At 46.5% G+C, this 22,284-nt stretch overlaps 2 protein-coding genes across 2 annotated transcripts in view; one reads left to right on the plus strand and one right to left on the minus strand.

Moving 5' to 3' along the window:
* lyrm4b (LYR motif containing 4) overlaps window positions 1-15,765 on the plus strand; it is a 42,044-nt gene extending 26,279 nt beyond the window's left edge. The window contains exon 3 of the mRNA XM_085363213.1: window positions 15,375-15,765. Coding sequence (XP_085219339.1) covers window positions 15,375-15,422 — 48 coding nt within the window. The 3' untranslated portion in view covers window positions 15,423-15,765. The remainder of the gene's footprint in view (window positions 1-15,374) is intronic.
* A 3,884-nt stretch (window positions 15,766-19,649) lies between these two features.
* LOC146626017 (protein phosphatase 1 regulatory subunit 3G-like) lies at window positions 19,650-21,145 on the minus strand. Its single transcript, XM_085363198.1, has one exon. It carries the CDS (start codon window positions 20,989-20,991, stop codon window positions 20,191-20,193), a length of 801 nt encoding a protein of 266 aa, XP_085219324.1. The 5' UTR covers window positions 20,992-21,145; the 3' UTR covers window positions 19,650-20,190.
* Between the last annotated feature and the right edge of the window lie 1,139 nt (window positions 21,146-22,284).

The following is a 22,284-nucleotide window of genomic DNA, read 5'->3' on the forward strand; positions in this document are numbered from 1 at the left end:
TATCAAACCCCTGTTGTTGTGATTTGGTGGTCTGTAAATCAAACTGAGGTCAGAGTCAAACTCTACTTCAGTGTTTGTTTCATTTGTGCTTCCTGGGTTTCCTTCAGTGCTGAAGACGAAAGGCTGGGATTGGTCGGGCACCGGCTTGTAGCTCGTCACGCAGAAGTCTTGCCAGCTGTAGTTGCTTGGAGGTTAAATGTAGTGTCTGCAAAGAAAATATTAGTGAAGGTGTTCGCCACCTGGGGGCGGAGTCTTAGCAGAAGGTGTCACCTGTACAAACTGCAGTACAGGCCTCAGACACTAATGAGCCTGCAGCGCTTAACAAACCATTGAGTTTGATGTCAGATGAACACTTTGACAGTCACAGTAATGGTGTATAATAATGATGATGATGATGATGATGATAATAATAGTAGTAGTAGTAGTAGTAGCAATAATAATAATAATAATAATAATAATAATAGTAGTAGTAGTAGTAGTAGTAGTAGTAGTAGTAGTAGTAGTAGCAGCAGCAGCAATAATAGTAGTAGTAGTAGTAGTAGCAATAATAATAATAATAATAATAATAATAGTAGTAGTAGTAGTAGTAGTAGTAGTAGCAATAATAATAATAATAATAATAATAATAATAATAGTAGTAGTAGTAGTAGTAGTAGTAGTAGTAGTAGTAGCAGCAGCAGCAGCAGCAATAATAGTAGTAGTAGTAGTAGTAGCAATAATAATAATAATAATAATAATAATAATAGTAGTAGTAGTAGTAGTAGTAGCAATAATAATAATAATAATAATAATAATAATAATAGTAGTAGTAGTAGTAGTAGTAGTAGTAGTAGTAGTAGTAGTAGTAGTAGTAGCAGCAGCAGCAGCAGCAGCAATAATAGTAGTAGTAGTAGTAGTAGCAATAATAATAATAATAATAATAATAATAATAGTAGTAGTAGTAGTAGTAGTAGTAGTAGTAGTAGTAGCAGCAGCAGCAATAATAGTAGTAGTAGTAGTAGTAGCAATAATAATAATAATAATAATAGTAGTAGTAGTAGTAGTAGTAGCAATAATAATAATAATAATAATAATAGTAGTAGTAGTAGTAGTAGTAGTAGCAGCAGCAGCAATAATAGTAGTAGTAGTAGCAATAATAATAATAATAATAATAATAGTAGTAGTAGTAGCAGCAGCAGCAGCAATAATAGTAGTAGTAGTAGTAGTAGCAATAATAATAATAATAATAATAGTAGTAGTAGTAGTAGTAGTAGTAGCAATAATAATAATAATAATAGTAGTAGTAGTAGTAGTAGTAGTAGTAGCAGCAATAATAATAGTAGTAGTAGTAGCAGCAATAATAATAGTAGTAGTAGTAGTAGTAGTAGCAATAATAATAATAATAGTAGTAGTAGTAGTAGTAGTAGCAGCAGCAGCAGTAGTAGTAGTAGTAGTAGTAGTAGTAGCAGCAATAATAGTAGTAGTAGTAGCAGCAATAATAATAATAATAATAGTAGTAGTAGTAGTAGTAGTAGTAGCAGCAATAATAATAATAATAATAATAATAATAGTAGTAGTAGTAGTAGCAGCAATAATAATAATAATAATAATAGTAGTAGTAGTAGTAGTAGTAGTAGCAGCAATAATAATAATAATAGTAGTAGTAGTAGTAGCAGCAATAATAATAATAATAATAATAATAATAGTAGTAGTAGTAGTAGTAGCAGCAATAATAATAGTAGTAGTAGTAGTAGTAGCAGCAATAATAATAGTAGTAGTAGTAGCAGCAATAATAATAGTAGTAGTAGTAGCAGCAATAATAATAGTAGTAGTAGTAGTAGTAGTAGTAGTAGTAGTAGTAGCAATAATAATAATAATAGTAGTAGTAGTAGTAGTAGCAGCAGCAGCAGCAGTAGTAGTAGCAGCAGCAGCAGTAGTAGTAGTAGTAGCAGCAGCAGTAGTAGTAGTAGTAGTAGTAGCAGCAATAATAGTAGTAGTAGTAGCAGCAATAATAATAATAATAATAATAGTAGTAGTAGTAGTAGCAGCAATAATAATAATAATAATAATAATAATAATAGTAGTAGTAGTAGTAGTAGCAGCAATAATAATAATAGTAGTAGTAGTAGTAGTAGTAGCAGCAATAATAATAATAATAATAATAGTAGTAGTAGCAGCAATAGTAGTAGTAGTAGTAGCAGCAATAATAGTAGTAGTAATAATAATAATAATAATAATAATAATAATAATAATAATAATAATAGTAGTAGTAGTAGCAATAATAATAATAATAATAATAATAATAGCAATAATGGTGAAGCAGCTGTAAGAACGAGGTTACGTGTTCGCTCATGTCTGAACGAAGCTTTTTTTTTCCTCACTTTCTGTTGATAGATTTCATTTTTTGACTCTTTTTAAACACTTTAATTTACAATTAATATCTTTAATGTTGTGACTGTGAATAAGAGGAAAGGGTGAGCTGTGGCAGACCTGCCCAGGGTCAGCGGGTCGTCTTTAAACGAGGTGTTTAGGTGCAGGTTTAACTCAAACACGAGCTCATTCTTTCACACACTCGGGCTCCAGTTTGGTGGTTTGTGATGTCAGCCGGTGTAAACTGATGCAAGCCTACATTTCTTCCTGCTGGTGCTGCTTCACATTAAAAGCTCTGCTCAGCAGGAGGCTTTTATTGTGATAAAGCTTTGTTTGTTTTCTCCAGGTGTAAGAAATCCTGCTCTCTCCAGGATCCCGCTGACGTTTGGGACAATTAAACCCTAAAAACATGGCGCTGTGGCTGCCGGTGGAGGTTTGCTCGCGTGCTCGGCCTCTCCGGCGTTGGTCTGAAGTGCTCTGTCGTTTCATAACCTCTCGCTGGAGGACTCGCCTCGTCTGCTTATTGAGACTCGTCAGTTTTGTTTCTCGAGTGTTTCCTTCATTTGTCTCCTCTTCAGCAGCTTTCCACCCAGCACATCGATCTGTGTGGGCGTGTGTGTGTGTGTGCGCATGCGTGTGTGTATGTGTGTGCGTGCGTGTGCGCATGCGTGTGTGTGTGTTCGTGTGTTTGTGTGCGTGTGCGTGTCCTCTGCAGCAGTTAATGACAGAAGCCGAGCCCGCTGACACTAATGATCGGCTGTTGTTCCCCGTGTGTGAACATCACAGCCGCGGTGCTGATGATGGACACAGACGCAGGTTTCTGGGAGGTTGACTGCACGCTTAAACATGATTGGTCCACATGTGCAATTACAACAAACACTCTGTTTTCTTATTGAACAGCATTTTTTCATGCAGTTTCTGCAAGTTTGATAAACAAGAATATCTTTAACACTTAATTAAACTAAAAAAGTTTTTACAGCTATTGCTATTGGTTCCTCGCACTAAAGCCTACATTTTAGCTCCGCCTCCTTGGGCAGTCTGTTACTACAGTGACCTCACAGCAGCCATGTTATTGGTCACATGATGTCATTAAAAAGGCTCCTACAGCACAAACACGTCCAGAGGTCCAGTTCAGGTGAAGCTAGCAGACAGCTAGCAGCTACAACCACCTGTGTCACCATCCACCTGTCAGTCACAGAGGCCACGCCCCTAATAATGCTAACTTTAATCCTTTGAGCACCAAAACGTGATCACGGTTTTGTTTCCATGTAAATCTTTCAGGATATAATTCTGCTTGTTTGAAGTGGGGTTTTACCTGTGGGTGTTAACTACAGGCCACGCCCCCAGGCTGACCTGCCAGACACACCTGACATAATCATAACAGGATAACTGGACTGTTTTCTGGCAGGGACGTGAATCTGTTATTCTCCACCAGACTCCATTCAAAAAAACATGAATTTAATCTCAGCCTCTTTGATGTGCTGCTGCCGGTTTCTTTGTTAGCGGGTTAGTCTGATGTAAACAAAGCAGCAGCTCCCGCTTTGTCTCCATAAATCAAACTTTTCAAACTTGGACTGAGAGTCAGTTTTGATTGGAGGACAGAGAAGGTGCGATTAATGAGGCTTCATGATATCAGCGTGTATACATGTAATTGTGTGTTTACAGTAATCGGTGTAGGGTAATGGCCCGGCCCGAGCCTGCCTTGTTAGCGAGCTGCTGCGCTGGAAGCTGTGAGGCTTCCTGCTGGGAAATCAGACTTTGGCCAAATAAGTGAAAGTTTTTAGGTTTCAGTCCAGATTCTGTCAGACGTGTCGAGATGTCGCTCAAACGGACGAATGAACAGGCGTTTGTATCCTCCCCGGATCTGATGAACAGAGGAGGAGGAGCAGGAACAATGGAGGCGTAACGACACTCGCAATTTAATACCAGCTCCTCTTCCTCCTCCTCCCGCTTTCATCTCCTCTGCTTCTCTGTGTCGTTTGGGTGTGACGGACTGAAACAGGAGATCGCAGCACAGACCGAGGGAACTCCACACACACACAGACACACACACAGACACACTCGCGCGCACACACACACACACACACACAGACACACACACAGACACACTCGCGCGCACACACACACACACACACACACACTCGCGCGCGCGCACACACACACACACACACACACACACAGACACACACACAGACACACTCGCGCGCACACACACACACGCACACACACACACACACTCGCGCGCACACACACACACACACTCGCGCGCACACACACACACACACTCGCGCGCACACACACACACACACACACACACACTCGCGCGCGCACACACACACACACACACACACACACACACACACACACACTCGCGCGCACACACACACACACACACTCGCGCGCACACACACACACACTCGCGCGCACACACACACACACACACACACACACACACAGACACACACACAGACACACTCGCGCGCACACACACACACACACACACACACACTCGCGCGCACACACACACACACTCGCGCGCACACACACACACACTCGCGCGCGCACACACACACACACACACACACAGACACACTCGCGCGCGCACACACACACACACACACACACACACACACACACACACACACACACTCGCGCGCACACACACACGCGCGCGCTAATTAGAGAGCGAGACAAAGATGAAGGCAAACTGAAACATCCTGCTGTGTGTGTGTGTGTGTGTGTGTGTGTGTGTGTGAGGCCTTTACGCCACTGCTTAATCCTGTGTCGTGTAATTCGTCCTTTATCTTTTCCGTCATTTCTTGATGGCGGATCTTGAACGGTGACGACTAATTGGTTGCAAATGTGCTGAGTGGGCGGGGCTTCTTCTATTATTACAGCCACTTAACAAGATGATATGCCAGCGTTTGTTAAAGCTGGTGGGCGGAGCCTAGAGTAAAGGGGATTTCCAAGGTCACCCACACAGTGACAGTAAATGAGAAGTGTAAACGAAGACGTCCCATTGGTCTGTTTTCAAGATGTCTGGCGCTCAAAACTCGCAGGATGAGGTGTGTGTGTGTGTGTGTGTGTGTGTGTGTGTGTGTGTGTGTGTGTGTGTCTTCAGAGGTGCAGTATCAGTGTCTGGGGGTGTACCGTCATGGCAGCCTGTTTTCACACAGCATCGCTGAGCCACTCGGCGTCTTTGATTTCTTATAAAATATCAAATTGAATAGAATCAAAGTGCATCATTTTGGCCAATTTCACCTGTAATTTTACTTTTGTTGGGCTGTAAAGTTAGCGATGGTTTTAGAAATCGTTTTTATTATTTTTCTGTGTTTTGGGGAGAATGACGAGCAGCATTTCTGCACCTGAAAGATGACCGCAGTTCCTCTATCGTCCACTAGAGGCTCCAGCAGTGAGTCAGTCCCCATAGACTTCCATGTTAAAGCGAGGCGCTGCAGTCCAGCCCGTGATCGAGCAGCTCAGAGAGCTTCCTTCAGCAGTGATGTTCTCAGTCTCTGTCATCACTGTGGACAGACTACGTTGCTTCAGCTCGTTGAGCTTTGCAGCATTGGTTCATGCACAGCTCTCTGAGCTCTGCACAGCAGCTCCATTCTCTCCTCCTTCAGCCGTTCTGTTGCAGATCTGCTCCTGTGCTCGGATCCCAGTCCTGCTGACTGGTCTGAGCTTCAGCTGTGGGACACACGTGATGGTATACAGAGGAGCTCATGGTCCACTCATCATCGTGCTCACTGCTGTGTGAGCTGTTTGGTCTCGTCTGTTCCAGCAGTCTTGTGCTTTTTTCAGATGCAGCTCTGCAAACTTGAGCCACGCTGCCATGACCTTTAACCTTTAACATGCTGACCGAGGCCTGATCTGACCTCACTGTGAATTTGCTGCAACATCCACACAGACGGAGTGGACGTAGCTGTGTGTGCATTAAGAAGCAGCGTCTGATGTGAGTGATGTGGGCGGGTTCAGTAAGCCTGCAGGCGTAAACGTGCACATACGGCCTGTGATGATCACGCGACACGTCACATCATTCACAGGTGATATCGAGGATATCCATCCGCCCCGAGCAGACGGCACAAAAGAGTTAAAAATTGATGTTTTGTGTCGATGCAGGCGGACCCCACCTCCACAGTGTTTGGGTGAGAAAGTGATTCATTCCTCTGACAAATAAATTTTCTTCTTTTATTCCCAACTTTATAAAAAAGGACTTAAAACAAGGGGGGGTTCAGGGAAAACGGCCTGCGGCGCTCCTAAACACTCATGAATGCTTAACGAGGACGTGGAGACTGTGGCACTGTGGGAAACGAACACGGGACGTTTCACCAGCACGCCGTCGCTCGCATCTCGCACACAGAGCAGCGAGTTACGGCGGCAGGATGGAGAAGAAAAGACTGAAACAGACGGGGAACAAAACAAGAGGATCTGACAGTGCAGACACACACTCACTCACACACACACACACGCACACACACACACACACACACACACACACACACTCAGCTGGTCAGCAGAAGGGAAATTAAGGGAGGCAGGGAGGGACAAATGAGGGCGACAGGGGTTAAAGGGAAGAATCACAGTGGAGGAATGTGATTGGCTGGATCGGCACAAAACAAAGCTGCAGGTTGTTTCAGATTCAGAGCCGCCGACCTTCGAAACACTGCCCCACCGTGCTGGTGTGTCCTTGAGCAAGGCGCTGAAGCCCCGCCCGCAGTGATCAGAGACGGCGTGCAGGAGATTTAAAGCTTTGGTTGAGCGAGCCTCCGAGCTCCTGCCGGCTCAAAACATGGACACAGCGTCCAGGCCTGAGAGAGACGCTGAAGGAGCGCCTCGTTTAAAAAGTCCAGCAGGGGGCGACACCTCTGGCTGTAATAGAAGTGGAAACTGCTCTTTTCTTCCCCTCGCTCATCACCCAGCCTTTAAAACGCCAACATTAAACCTCATCTCGAGTGTCCACCGCAGGACTTCGCTGTGAGACGCTCGTCTCAAAGTTTTCAGGGTTTTTTTGGATAGATTCTAAAAATAAAACGAGCTTTAATCCACATCAGGTCCACGCTGGTCTACACGGACACATAACAAACTGGTACCAACCCCAACCGAGACCAGCTCACACCTCCATCTTCATCTCTAAACCATCAACAGTCAGCTGGTCGAAGCTAAACTCCCAACAGCCAAAAACCCACAGATACAAAGGTTCATACGAAGGTTTTTGGAGGCTGAGGACAGGACCAGGATGTGGCTGCTGTCAGGACAAGAAACCGACTTTTTAAACAGCGTGACGTTACGAAGGAGCCATTCAGAGGCAGATATCTGATGATAAAAGCCAATCAGACGAAGAGGGGACACAGGTCTGTGACAGTGAGCTCGAATCTCAGAGGAAATGTCACAGCAACAGTTCAACATCATGATCTCACGACTCATGTTTCTCTTTATTTTATCAGGTGCTTCTTTATATATTTATCACATCTTTGTGTCAAAGTAAAAGTGCTCTTCGTTGTTGATGTGAACTCAACAGAAGAAAGGATAAATGATAAAACCAACCTCCTGCAGGATGGACGTGACTGAGGGCCGGGCGTGTCTCTCTGCTGGCCCCTCCATGTTTAGTGTGCAGTGCCGGTTTTGCCTCTGAGCCAGGGGATGGCGTGCGTTTAGTCCGGGAAGTTTTCCTTTACTGGACGCTTATCCTTGGCCTTGGGTGTGTCCGTGAGCTGGATGGGTACACAGATGCGCGGCCTCAGTTTTATGGACGACTGAGTTGATGTTGCACGGCTCCCGGAACGAGCTCCTCGCCTTCTGCTATTCCACACATCTGAGTTTTGTTGTCTTTGTGTCGTTCTTGTTCAGGAGACCTCGCACCGCACCCTGCAGGGAACAGCTGTGATTGGCTCGTGCAGGCGTGTGGTCAGGCCCTGATTTAGTTAGCGCTTCATTTGCTTTTGCATTCTGTTGGTGGAGTGGGAAATGCGCGAATCCAAAATCCCGATCGAGATTAAATTGGTGTTAATGGTGCGGCCCCAGTCTGCATGCAGCCTGCTTACAGCTGCCACACGGATAATCTGCATGTTTGTAACGTGCACTGAGGAACCGGCCAGCTCAGCCTGGCTTCCTCTGGAGAAATAACAGGTTTTAAAAGGAAAGTGCTGAACAGAGTAAACTGTATGTGTTTTGGTTCTGAGCTTCAGGCGATGAAGTTTATGTAAACTGATAAACCTCCTGAAAGAGCCCAGCGAGAGAGAGCGCCACAGAGAGGGAGGAGTGAAAGCAGATGAAAGTTTGAACTTGATGGAAGACGCTCCCGTTAATTGTCTCGAGCTCCTTCTTCTCTCTTTCAGTCTTCGTTCATCTGATCTAAACGCCTTCGTCTTCGGCGTGTCGTGTGGAAGCGGTGACGGACTGGCTTCACCTCTCCGTACATGATGCACCTGAAGTTTACATCATCTGATGCAAAAGATTTCACACAGTAATGAACCCTAACGTCTTTGTTTCTGTGGCAACCGTGCGGCCAGAAAAAAACTCGCCTGCCACGCAGATATTTGTGCATGCGTGTTTTGAATATCGGCGCGTGTAAATAGCGGTGAAGTGCTTATATTTCTTTACATCATCTGACATTTGAAAGTAGGAGAAGATGAACTCGCTCAACCGAACTTTGTCTGCAATCCGTCAGGATGGAAATGTGGTGATCTCCGTCAGGCTGTGGTTACATAAAGGACTGCGAGGTTCAGTAATCACATGACCCTGGATGAACAGCTTAAAACAAAAGACAATAATTAAAGGGAAAAAATCTCTGTGTGTATTCAAACCAAGCTGGAACCTCCAGTGAGCACAGACGTGGATCAGTCCCCACAGACTTTGGTTTAACTGAAGGAGATTATCTGACAACCACAGTCAGATCAGGGGAGAAAGCCTCGCCCCTCAGGGTTCCTGGGGTCTCCTTTACAGACAGGGTGAGGACCTCGGCCATTCAGACTAAAGGTGGTTCGAGTAAAGATGAGATGCCTCCATGACACCTCCTGGGTTTGGTGCTTCAGTCACGCTGTACCAAGAAGAGTCCCGGGCACAGTGGAGACATCATCTTTAAAGAGGAGTTTATTCAGCTTACCAATCAAACTGTTAGCTGATAACTTGCTCTGCACCTTTTCCTCACCTGCTGGTGAGGTTTGAAAGGGCAGGTGGTTCGCTGTGGCTTCATCCATGTTTGATATAAAGTCTGTGGTCTTTGAGGTCAAAGGGCACCAGGACTACATATCCAGACATTGGCTAGTGTCATCAGCAGTGTCCCTGCTGTGGTTCATTGGTTACTTTCTTAGGCTAAAACTGTGCATGTGATAAAATGAACATGTTGAACACTAAAAATAAGCTCTAGGAAACTTGAATGAGCTTCAGCAGAGACTGCAGCAGCCTGATCGGGGAGATTGGTGGTTTGGCCGTGGCTCTGTTTTCTTTCCTCCCGCGGCGTGACTTTCAGGACTAAATGTTTATCCGAGGCGCTGATGTTCAGAGAGTTAAATGTGTTTTTGCTGCCTGCTGCTCTGCTCTCGTCTCCTGACAAATGGAAAGTCTGAAACAGCATGGAGCGCTCCTTATGCTCAGTTTATTATCTACCTGAACACCTCTCATCCTCCGGCTTCCCTCGCTCTCCATCTCTTCCTCTCCGGCACTCGGAAGCCTCCGTGAATTTCAGTTTGACAGCGTCGTGACGTCCGAGGCCCTCTGTCTTTTCATCTCTCTTCCCCTGTTTTCTCTCCCTCACGGGAGAAAACCTCATTTTCTGTGTCTGAGCTGCTCTGCTGGCCACCTCCAGGTTTCCCTCCGTCGCTTCATCTCTTTCCTCCCACTTTCAGCGGCTCTTTAACTTCGATTTTTGCCGTCTCCTGCTGTTCAGGGCAGCATTTCTTTTTTAACCGCACACCACTGTGGAGGATTTTCACCGAGATTAGCAGCTATTTCCACAGTTTCACCATCCGCCCACCATCCAGGGATACAGCATAGTACAAGATCCCAAATTATTTTTGGGTGTTGTTAATGCAAACATGCCCAGCCCACTTACCATGGTAGGACGGCAGCTGGTGTCTGTAAAGGCAGAAGGAAACCACACATACTTGCTGTCGAGATCCCGTGTCCGAGATCACGATTGATTGAGAAGTCTATTTTTGGTAACCGAACTATAAAGTTAAACAGCAAACATGAGGAAGACTCGGTTCTGTTTTCAGAGTGTTGATCCCAGTAAAGGAGTTTTTGGATGTGCCTCACACACCATCTGTCTGCTGTTTAATATCACCCCAAACAACAGCCTCCTAAATGAAAATCATTTTCTGTAGAAAAAGGTATAATGTTTATGAATGGTGGATTAACTGCAGGCTTCTCGTGGCTGTTTATTGTATATTTTAGGATAAAACCACAGGTTGTTTGACGTTTATTGGCTTTAACCTTCATAAATCAGACAGACATTTTTTTATCTCAGTGTTAGTTTTGCAACCAGCACATGGCTCTGTAGTGTGGTGGATTACACATTCGCTGAGCAAGCTCGTTCAATTCAAGGCAAGGACACAAATCCCCTCTATAGTTTGTGTCACGAAGGGCATTCGGTATAAAACTCCTGTAAACGCCAATATGCACATCTACCTGCTACAGCGACCACCACATAGACACCAACAGATTAGCCCGAAGTACCTTTGTTAGTTTTGCAACCAGCAGATTGAAAGTAATGCCAGGGTTATACTAGATGCCAACTTTAAAACAGCAACCTGCAAGACTTCTCTGCTAGGTTCAGACTCTGAAGAGTTCTCGGTTAATTTTAGACCCTGAAGAGCTTTCGGTTAATTTTAGACTGTGAAGAGTTTTCGGTTAATTTTAGACTGTGAAGAGTTCTCGGTTAATTTTAGACTCTGAAGAGTTCTCGGTTAATTTGAGACTCTGAAGAGTTCTCGGTTAATTTTAGACTCTGAAGAGTTCTCGGTTAATTTTAGACTCTGAAGAGTTCTCGGTTAATTTGAGACTCTGAAGAGTTCTCGGTTAATTTTAGACTCTGAAGAGTTTTCGGTTAATTTGAGACTCTGAAGAGTTTTCGGTTAATTTTAGACTCTGAAGAGTTCTCGGTTAATTTTAGACTCTGAAGAGTTCTCGGTTAATTTGAGACTCTGAAGAGTTCTCGGTTAATTTGAGACTCTGAAGAGTTCTCGGTTAATTTTAGACTGTGAAGAGTTCTCGGTTAATTTTAGACTGTGAAGAGTTCTCGGTTAATTTGAGACTCTGAAGAGTTTTCGGTTAATTTGAGACTCTGAAGAGTTCTCGGTTAATTTTAGACTCTGAAGAGTTCTCGGTTAATTTGAGACTCTGAAGAGTTTTCGGTTAATTTGAGACTCTGAAGAGTTTTCGGTTAATTTTAGACTCTGAAGAGTTCTCGGTTAATTTTAGACTGTGAAGAGTTCTCGGTTAATTTTAGACTCTGAAGAGTTCTCGGTTAATTTTAGACTCTGAAGAGTTCTCGGTTAATTTGAGACTCTGAAGAGTTTTCGGTTAATTTGAGACTCTGAAGAGTTCTTGGTTAATTTTAGACCCTGAAGAGCTTTCGGTTAATTTTAGACTGTGAAGAGTTCTCGGTTAATTTGAGACTCTGAAGAGTTCTTGGTTAATTTTAGACCCTGAAGAGCTTTCGGTTAATTTGAGACTCTGAAGAGTTCTCGGTTAATTTGAGACTCTGAAGAGTTCTCGGTTAATTTTAGACTCTGAAGAGTTTTCGGTTAATTTTAGACTCTGAAGAGTTCTCGGTTAATTTGAGACTGTGAAGAGTTCTCGGTTAATTTGAGACTCTGAAGAGTTCTCGGTTTGGTTTAGGTTTCAAAGACTTTTCTTGGGTTTTTTGTTTTGTTAGTTAATTGGTTTGTTTTTGATTTGTTTTGTTAGGATAAGATGGGTTTTGGGTTCATCTTGTCTCATTTTGAGATTTCTCACTCTGAGCCTTTTTCGTTGAATACGAATGAGAGAGATTTGTTGCACATTTGTCCCTGTGTGCAGCTTTGATGGTTAACTGCACCTTTCATAGACCGTTATGAATATGGATGTGGTTCCATTTGACTTGACGAGGCTCGATTAAGTTTAGAGCACATGTCTGGATTGCAGAGACGCTGTCAGAGCAGCAGCTGTGATATTTCAGACTTGGCATAAGGAGGCTCTTCATTCAGTCCTCCTCAGTCTGCCGTGCGAGCTGGATCGAGTGCAGCAGTGTGATGTTAATCTTACACCTCCTGCCTGGTGGGAGTGGGACTGAAGGTCAGCCAGTCACGACTCAGCAGGGAGAGAGGAGTGCGTGCTCATGGTTTCCATACAGCTCCCACTTGTTCTGTGTGAGCGGGTTTGAAGCTGAGCCGATGGATTTGAAGGTATATGAGGAAGGCTAAGTTTAGCTTCCCATTATAACTCTCATCACTGTGATTGTCTTTATGTAGGAGAGAGCTCTCAGGAGGCTTCGGCGTGCCAAGCCTCGCTGCATATGTTTTACAGAATCCTCATATCTTTCTAAATGAATGATAATGAAAACTCGAGTTCAGTTTTATTTAAATGTGGTGCTTCACAGTGAGACAAAGACCCCGATGATCAGACGAGCCTCGTTAACAGGAGTAGACCTCCAACAGAACCGAGCTCAGGGAGGGGCGGCCTTCCACTGAGGCCGCTGTGGCAGGTCAGGGGGGAAGACGAGGAGCTTATCATAGTGGACAGATATCATAGATATCGGAGCTGGAGCTGTGGTTCGAACAGCACCAAGTCCGGGAACAGGAAGAGGAAACATACAAAAGTGCAGCCGTGCACACCTCTGGGAACCAAGCTGAGCTCCTTGGTAGTTAAAGGTGCAGGTGTGAGCGGTCCTGATTACAGCGGGACCCTTACATCAGTGTCTGACAACGGAAACACTTTCATGTCCTTAGGAAATATATTAAATACATCTCAGTGACTCATTCACTCTCAGGCTTCGCTGTCAGGCCGAGGATACTGTAATCTGGAGCAGCAACAGATCGAACCATCAACCTCCCAGAGAACGTTGGGATTGGAGGAGATGATGGGTCTGAACAGGCCAATCACAGGCGCTGTGGTCTGCATCGCTGTGATGTGTAGTTACATTTCTCTGAACAGTTTAGTTTCACGCAGAAGCTGAAATGTTCTGCTCGTGAAACACTTCCTGTTACAGACAGAGCGCCGCGGCACATCGTGTCATAACATCTCAGGATGACGGTTAACGGCAGATTAACGTTGGTTAACGGCAGATTAACGTTGGTTAACGGCAGATTAACGTTGGTTAAGGGCAGATTAACGTTGGTTAAGAGCAGATTAACGCTGGTTAACGGCAGATTAACAGTGGTGTGTAACTCTGATCTCTGAAATGTTGAAAAGTCGAGACCCAGAGTTACTGTTCCTAATAAAGTGGCAATCAGCCATAAATGTCATTTCTGATGTGAGGTTAAGATCAGTGGAGGTGTGGCCTGATGGCCTTTCCCTCACCAGCAGCCTCTGAACTCAATCGTGAACCTGTTTGACTCGGAGCCTGAATTTCCCAGCATGCTCTGCTTTCATGAACCCTGCAGTTTGAACTGGGAGACAACGGTGAAGCATTACTGGGTTTACTGGTGTTTATTTGGAGCTGCTCTCCTTCTACTATTCATGAAGTGATGGCAGCTGGAGCAGAGAGACGGATGTGAGCAGATGTGAAACGCAGGAGAGCGAGCGGCTCAGACACGACGAGAGCGAGCAAGGCCGTCCCTTTGTTCGAGCTCAGCCGCAACAATTTACATGAGAGCCAAGCCTCCTCGCAGCCGATTGGCTCACAGAGCCTCCCGCCTCATCTCGCCTCACCACCACCACCACACTACCCTCCCTCCCTCCTACACCACGCTTCAGCCAATCAGGACCTCACACACTCTGACCGGGCGAGCGAGGGGCTCCTCTGATGGAGAGAAAGTAAAAGAGGTTTTTTTTTTATTTGTGGTGTATGCGAGGGGGGGGGGGGCTAATAGATGAGCTGGAAGGAGGTGCAGGGGACGGTTGTCTGTGGAGTGATTGTGCCCCCTGGTGGTGCTGCAGAGAAATAACCACACACATAAACGATCCCATCACGGGAACGTCGTTGATCCTGTAAGCTTTAAACACGAGACGACGATCCATGAGCTCTTTAATCAATCAATCAATTAATCAATCAGCAGCACCTTCACAGATGGCAGACACAACATGTCCTGATAATCAATTTAAAGTCAGTCAGAAGGTGAAACATCAAAGTTTCACATCAGTTTTAATTAAAATCTTAAGTGATCAGTATTATAGATTATATAATTAATCTATAAATAGATCATTTATAAAATATAAACTAAATAAAATGAAACCATGTAAATGAAGAAATGACTTAAAGAATAAAAACCTGAAAGAAAGAATAACGTGGAATAAACTGAGTGATTCTAACATTCAAACAAAGTGAATCAGAGAAATATTTTTGTCGTTTCATAAATCTGCAGCCCGTCTTTCCTGCGCTGCACTCGCTCTTCAGTGCACGGGGAGTGTGTGTGAGCTCGGTGACTGCGACAGGTCACGGCGCTGATCAAATGCAAACCGTTACAGCGTTCAGCGCGTTCTGCACTCAGCCTCACTGCGGTCCAGCTGTCGCTCAGGATCTGCTGTCCTCGAGCGTCCAGTGAACTCAGCGTTCAGGCGGAGGCAGCGAGAACGTCCAAGTGTTCTGGGCCACGCTGTGCCGCTCCGCCGTGCTTCAGATAAACACAAAATCAATTCAAGTTCAGCTCAGCACTGTTGACATAACACAGCAATGAGGCTCTCTGGGCATGAGACACACACACACACACACAGACACACAGACACACACACACACACACACACACACACAGACACACACACAGACACACAGACACACAGGCTGTGGGTCTGACCCTGAGGGGATATTTCCACGTCTGCGTCGATGATTCAGACGAGGTTAATAACCATTAACAAGTTAAAATCCTTTGATGTTTGTGTGTGCGCAGGTCTCCATAGGGAAGATGTACGAGGCCCAGAAGACTGTGGTCGATTAACAGGAGGCGGAGTCAGACAGAATTGACATCAGCGAGCAGATCACTGCCCCGACCTCCAAAAGCAAGAACGCCCAGCAGCTCCTCGTCTGGATTTAAACTCTTTAATGTCACTGTGAACGGGTGGGAGAGGGGAGATGCATTATGGGAGATGTAGGAGGGTAGAGGTGGAGTTTAGTGCTTGAGTTTTGTTTTCTGGGACACACCAATCAGAACGTTTGATGAGTCACGGGTCAGCGATGATGCGTTCACTGAGAAACTGAAACATTGGTAAATAAATTCACTTTAATCAGAGTTGGAGCAGATTTTCAGTTTAAAAGCCTCCAGATGAAATAAAGATGAATGAAGCGTTCGAGTGTTTGAGTCTGAATCACTGTGTGCACTGACGCTCAGCAGGTTGCTGGTTCTATGCCAGCTGTCGCAGGTGAGAGGCGGTACACCTGGACAGGTCGTCCTGCATGTCTGCAGGCTGCAGCAGGGAGGACATGCTCCACACAGAGAGGCCTCCACCTGCTGGGAGGTGATGGTGCTAACCTCTGCACCATCGCACCTCTTCAGCTGCTGCGAGGTTAATGATGCTAACACACCGCTGGAGTCTGAGCTCTGGGACGTGATTGGTCAGAGCGTCCGGCTCGCACTTCTGACAGGTGACATCATGGCAGCTGAACTCGACCCCTGTGAATCCAGATGAAACCGGCCAATGAGCATGTTTGAACACACCTGAGTCCAGCTGTGAGCTGAAGCGTGGTCAGTGGGAGGAGGAGGTGGAGGTGGAGCGCTGCTAATAATAGAGCCTTGTTGGTTTAAGAGTGACCCAGTTCCACAGAAACGTGGTGTGAGAGATCACGTTGCTCAATCTGAGGCCGCCGTTTCATCAGACGAGCACAGGACGCTCCGCGGCGGTTCTGCAGAGACGCCACGTGCACGAGCTGCTTCCACACACAGGACCTCAGACCCACGGCACGTTCAGCCAAAATATACACATCAGAGCCCAGCACCACCTCTGTCATCCTCCACCTCAAGCTCAGGATTCACATACTCACTCTGCTAAAGACAAAAAAGCAGCCATGATTAGCCAACCAATCACCTCTCAGCCTGAGAGAGCAAGCAGCATCAACGGCACTTCCTCTAATGACCACTAGAGGCTCCAGCAGTGGGTCAGCCCCACAGACTCCCAGGTTAAAATATACACGTTTACATCCTGATAAACTGTTTTGGTCTCTAGTGATCATTAAGGCTCAACGTTAGCATTATTAGGGGCGTCAAGGTCACATGTATTTCTGTAGCACATTTCCAGACGGACGATGCTGCACAAAGTGCTTAACAACATAAAAATGTGATTAAAAGGAAACAATATAAAACAGTGATAGGACACGAAAAGAATTAAAACAATAACTAAGACTATTAAAATAAGACCAAAATGTCTGGGTCAGTGTGTTAAAAGCCAGAGCATAAAAATGTTTCTTTAGTAGTGATTTAATAAAGTGATCAAGTGTTTGTGCAGATCTGATATTTAAAGAGAGACTGTTCCAAAGTCTGGGCCCTGCCACACAGAAGGCTCTATCACCACGAGATCTGAGATCAGTCCGAGCTGGACCTCGTGGTTTTTCCTGGAGCACGAACAGAGAGGAGCTCAGACAGGTACGAAGAGCTCGAGCGTTAAGAGACTTAAAAACAAAAAGTAAAAGTTTAAATTGTTTCCTGTAGGAGACAGAAGCGAACACTGGGGTTATAGGCTCTCTGTTTGGTACCAGTTAGCAGGCAAGCAGCTGCATTTTAGACCATCTGAAGACGATGGATGGAGGCCTGGTCGAGACCAAAGTACAATGAATTGCAGCAGTGCAATCTGCAGGTAAGGAAAAGGTGAATGACACGTTCGCAGACGTTAGCTGGGAGGTCCGGCTTTGCCTTGGCCAGCTGTCCTAACTGAAGGAAGCAGGACTTGAAATATTTTGGATGCCAAAAAAGTCGTAAAGGTAACGTTTGAGTTTAAAGTTGAAGCCTCGTGTCCACAGGCTGCAGCAGAGGCTCATGGGTACTGTAGTGTTTGGGGCCTTGCCAGCCTGACAGACTGAGACTAAATTCTTAAATTCGCTGATTTTCCAGTGGACTCTGGCAGCAGCAGATCCAGCTTCGACTGAAACCTTCCTCCATCGCTGGGCACCTCCGTCCGTGTTGACAGACCAAACAGATGTGCTCAGGTTGGTCAACAGCAGCAGTTCGGGAGGACCTCTGGACTTTGACCCTCGAGGCCACGGCGAGCATCAGACGCTGCATGTTTGTGCAGCGTTGCTGTGTTCTCATCAGCGCGGTGAAAAAGAGCCAGCTCTGAATTTGTTCTTGGACCTTCCTCTGATATCTGAAGTGCTCTCTATCAATGGCGTATTTTAATATCTGATTTTAAATCTCCAGCCTGTAACAGTGATAATGAAAATGATGCATGCTGAGTAAATTTTCCAGCGTGCTGATGTTTAGTGAAACGTGCACAAAGCTCCAGTCTGGCTGGACATCGGGCCTCTTCAGGCAGCAGAGAGAGGAGAAAAACTCTTATTTGAACTTATCGAATGGAGTTTCTCTCCTCTGGCTGACTTCAACCTTCAGCGAGCGCCATGATAAGTTTACGGGGTCGAGGTCAGGACTGTGGAAACGCTGCTGAGTCATTCTGTCAGCGTGGGTCTGCTGCTCGACCGCCGTGTTTATATACCGAGAAGTTTATAACTATGTCTCAGTCCATCAACCTGTTTTCAGGATTTTTGTCTCACACATCAAAATCAGTGATCATTGTTTAACTATGTGAACTCAGGCCTGTGTAAGTATCCGAGTACTGACCAGTTCAAATATAAAGACAGTAAAGACGTCCTGTTACGGCAGAAGATTATCAGAATGTTATTTGTTTGAATTTCACTGCAACATAAAGCATGCAGAAAACCTTTAACACTAAAATATAGAAAATGTTGTTTTCATGTCATTTTCATGCTGGACTGAGTGAATCTCACAGGCACAAGCACAAACACAAAAATATCAGAAGTTTGAACTCGAGTCTGCAGATGGTGCTCGGATTTATGTTCATTTCAAGACCCGCTGCTCTGGCAGGGGCTGATGCTTCAGGTTAAAATGCACTAATCACAGTTATCCTCTAGATATATGTTGGGAAAGTATTTGATAAATGAAATTAAAAGCTGACTGCATTCATTATAAACATTCAAGCTTTTTGCCATAAAAACGAGCCGCTCCAAAATCCTGCAGCTGGACTGTAACCGGGAGCAAACTGGAATCATTTCATGGAAAAAGGAAACTTTCAGAGCTGCGCACATCAACCCTGCAGTCTGACCACGCCACTGATCTGTGACACGAGGAACTGAAGCCCAGACCTGCAGCTCCGTCACGGAGAACATCTGGTTGTAGGAGGAACTGAAGCCAAACACCAGCTTCAAGTGGGATCTGAACCTCTGAGAGGAGGCCCAGAGTTACCCAGCTGAGCCGGCTCACGCCGACCGAGCCTGTCGCGCACTAATGAAGAGCTGATCTGACTCTGAAGTGTGAAACATGGCTGCGTGTTTGAGCTCAAACACAGAAAAATGACTCAGTGAAACTCTGAATCCAGACCAACAGATAAGGGGGAGTTTACTTAAGCTGAACTTGAACCTCAGACCCTCATAGCTGTGACCCTTCTCCAAACCTGCTGAGCCGCTCGCCTGTGTCCACAGCGGTGTGGAGGTCCCACTGTGGCAGTGGTGGGAACCATTACAAACTCACTTTCTAGAAACAAGAAGCTGAAAGCTGGATTTGAACCTTCAACCTCTGCTCAGAGCCTCAAACTGATCTGCTCTGATGATGACCCTGACTGAAGCAGGCGGCTCTTGATTGGTCCAATCTGTGTAGAAGAAGACTGAAATGATGCAGGCAACGCCCACTTTAATGTGAGCGCGACAGACGGTGCGTTTGAGAGTCTGAACCGCCTCCTGCAGCTAATTTCCCTCGGGATGAATAAAGTATTCTGATTCTGATGGAGAAGCTTCTCTGTGGACGATCTGCACACAAACACACACAACACAAAACTAACACACATGGAAACAGAAATAACGGCCTCAACAAAGGTTGTTGGGTCCAAATAAAGCACGATGAAACATTTATGTATGAAAGAAACTCTAAATGCAACCAAAGCACAAAAGTCCTGCTGAAATAAATCAGGATGAATCTCACACTGAAGAAAAACAGAAAGACTTCGGCTTCCAGCGTCACTTTTATTTGTTTCAAAGGACACATCGAGTAAAACGACAAAACTTGACATCCTGAACATGAGCAGCTTCATTTTTAATCAGGTCACAAAAATCAAACAGTTTCATTACACTGTGACGTCACACCAAGCCCAAGCGTGACAGAAAATGCACTCAGCAGTTAATCCATCTATTCTTCAAATCAAGAGCTGGAGTCCAAGAGCGGATAGTTGGGTTACCTGTAAAAACTGTCAGCAGTTTAAAGCGTCCTCTGAGAGAAACATCTGGAACTGTCTCTAAACACATCAAAGGCTCAGTGTCAGAGGTCGGTTTAAAAAAAGGCACTAAAGGTTTAAAACCAAGGAAACAGAGGTGAGGCGTGCTGGGCCTGCAGCCTGACACTAACTCAGCTTCACTGATCTGAGCACGGGACAGAGAGAGACAGGTGCCCAGCAGCTGGTTTACGCAGGGGTGGAGAGGTTTTACGCAGAGATGGAGAGGTTTACGCAGAGATGGAGAGGTTTTACGCAGAGATGGAGAGGTTTATGCACGGCTCAGGGGACGTGGAAGGCGGCGCTGACAAAGGGCGCGTGGCCGGGCACGCAGCGGTACCTGACGGTGTAGTTCTGCCCCTCGTTGTTGTCCCAGAACTCCCCCTCCTCGCACTTCAGGTAAACGGCGAGGTGCACGGCGGAGCCGGGGTCTGCGAGGGGCGGGATGTACACGGTGAAGGCGAAGCGCTCCCCCACCAAACCCGGCTCGTTCGCAGCCACGGGCACCGCTTGCGCGTCCATGTGGGACAGCCAGCCGTTGAAGGTGTACCTCACTCCGACCTCCTTGCCGGCGCAGCCGCTCAAGACCCGCACGTGCCCCCGCACGTCCAGCTGCGTGGCGGCGAGCCTCTCTAGGCAGACCCGGTGCCGCTGGACTCTCCGCTCCGTGTCCCGGAGCTCCGGGAGGTCCGCGCGCAGGCCGGCGGCGAAGCTGTGGCACAGGCTGCTCAGGAGGTCCTGCTGCTCCAGGGGGAAGCTCCTGTGCCGGGACAGGACCTTGCTGGGGATCTGCGGCTCTTCCAGGGAGTTGAAGTGCTTCACTCGGGCCAGGCTCAGCCCCATGGAGTCCGCGAACTTCACGCGCTTCCTGCCCTCCTCCGCTCCGTGGGGTCCGTTCAGCAGCGCCGGGTACGCCGGCAGGGACTTTGCTCTCCTCCGGTCCCGAATGAACCTCTCCAGCTGAGACGCGTCCAGCTCGTCGTCCAGGTCTTCCTCATCCGCCCCCTCCTCCTCCTCCTCCTGCTTCATTCCGTTCTCCGTGGGCTCTCCGCCGGCGTGGATCTGAGGGGGTGAGCGGGACATGGGTGCCCGGCAGCCAGGCGGCCTGTGAGCTGCGGGCGGGTCCGGAGTCCGGCAGCTTGTATAGAGCCCCCCGCCCCCTGTGACAGCAGAGCGCGTGCAGTCCTCTGGGCGTAGCAGCTGTCACAGAGACGGGCGCGACGTCACGTAACAGACCGTCAACCTTCACCTGTTTGTGCACAAAGAACAAAACAACAACACAGACCCTCTGACGCGCGAGGCTCCGCCCACAAACACCTTATCCAGCAGTCTCTGGACACACACACACACACACACACACACACACACACACACACACACACACACACATACCTGTCTGACGTCATGTGGCTCAGTCAGCAGCACTGTTACATAACAGTTGTGAGCGTGCGCAGAGGATATCAAATCAAATCAAATCAAATCACTTTTATTGTCACATCACATGTGCAGGCACACTGGCACAGCACATGCGAGTGAAATTCTTGTGTGCGAGCCCCACAAGCAACAGAGATGTGCAAACACAACAACACAAACGAGCAAAATACAAGAATGGCCAACCTGAAACTAATAAATATATGTACAATATATAATAGTGTATGCATTTCTGGATGTGTCAGACAGGAAGCTAAGGATCCAGCTGCAGAGGGAGCTGCTCAGTCCTAGATCCTGCAGTTTCCTGTCCAGCTTCGAGGGAACGATGGTATTGAATGCTGAGCTGTAATCTACAAACAGCATCCTCACATACGTGTCTCTCTTCTCCAGGTGTGACAGGGCAGTGTGTAGTGTCAGGGCTATGGCATCATCAGGATATTATTGGACCACAGGCAGACCTCACAGGTTCGTGGAAGTGGTGGAGGTCACGATGAGTGGGGCAGCTCTCTGGGGCAGAGCGGGTCATCATCACTTGGCAGGTCGATGATTCGATCCCCGGCTCCTCCGCTCTGAACCCTGGATGTGTGTGAGCGTTACAGGCACAGGGGAAAAGCCGGTGGGAGGTGAGGAACACCTGACCGGTCATTTCTTCATTAGCTGTGTGTCCTGATCGAACCCTCTGAGCTCTGAGGCAGATCCTGGTGTGATGGTGCTGCTCCAGCAGAACTCTGGCTGGTGCCGGAGGTTCGGTCTCCAAACGAACCAATCACAGTTGTCGGAAGGCTGAGGTCACCTGACCAGGGACAGAAAAAACAGTGGAGTTGCCTGAATCCTCTGTGGCGGCCAGTTGTGGCCCCAGAGCCACATGTTTGACACCATAAAGTTTAAAAGAGGTGAAAGCTGCTCGATGAGGTCACGGAGAGCTGAAGTCCAGCCAGTCCCGCT

The sequence above is a fragment of the Diplotaxodon limnothrissa genome, linkage group LG9 (assembly GCF_057381915.1).
Source record: "Diplotaxodon limnothrissa isolate DT_005_m linkage group LG9, D_limnothrissa_male_GT1.1, whole genome shotgun sequence".
Classification (NCBI taxonomy): domain Eukaryota; kingdom Metazoa; phylum Chordata; class Actinopteri; order Cichliformes; family Cichlidae; genus Diplotaxodon; species Diplotaxodon limnothrissa.

Bases quoted from the DNA above. Each gene is read 5' to 3' on its own strand.
- LOC146626017 (XM_085363198.1), bottom strand. From the start codon at position 20,991: ATGTCCCGCTCACCCCCTCAGATCCACGCCGGCGGAGAGCCCACGGAG.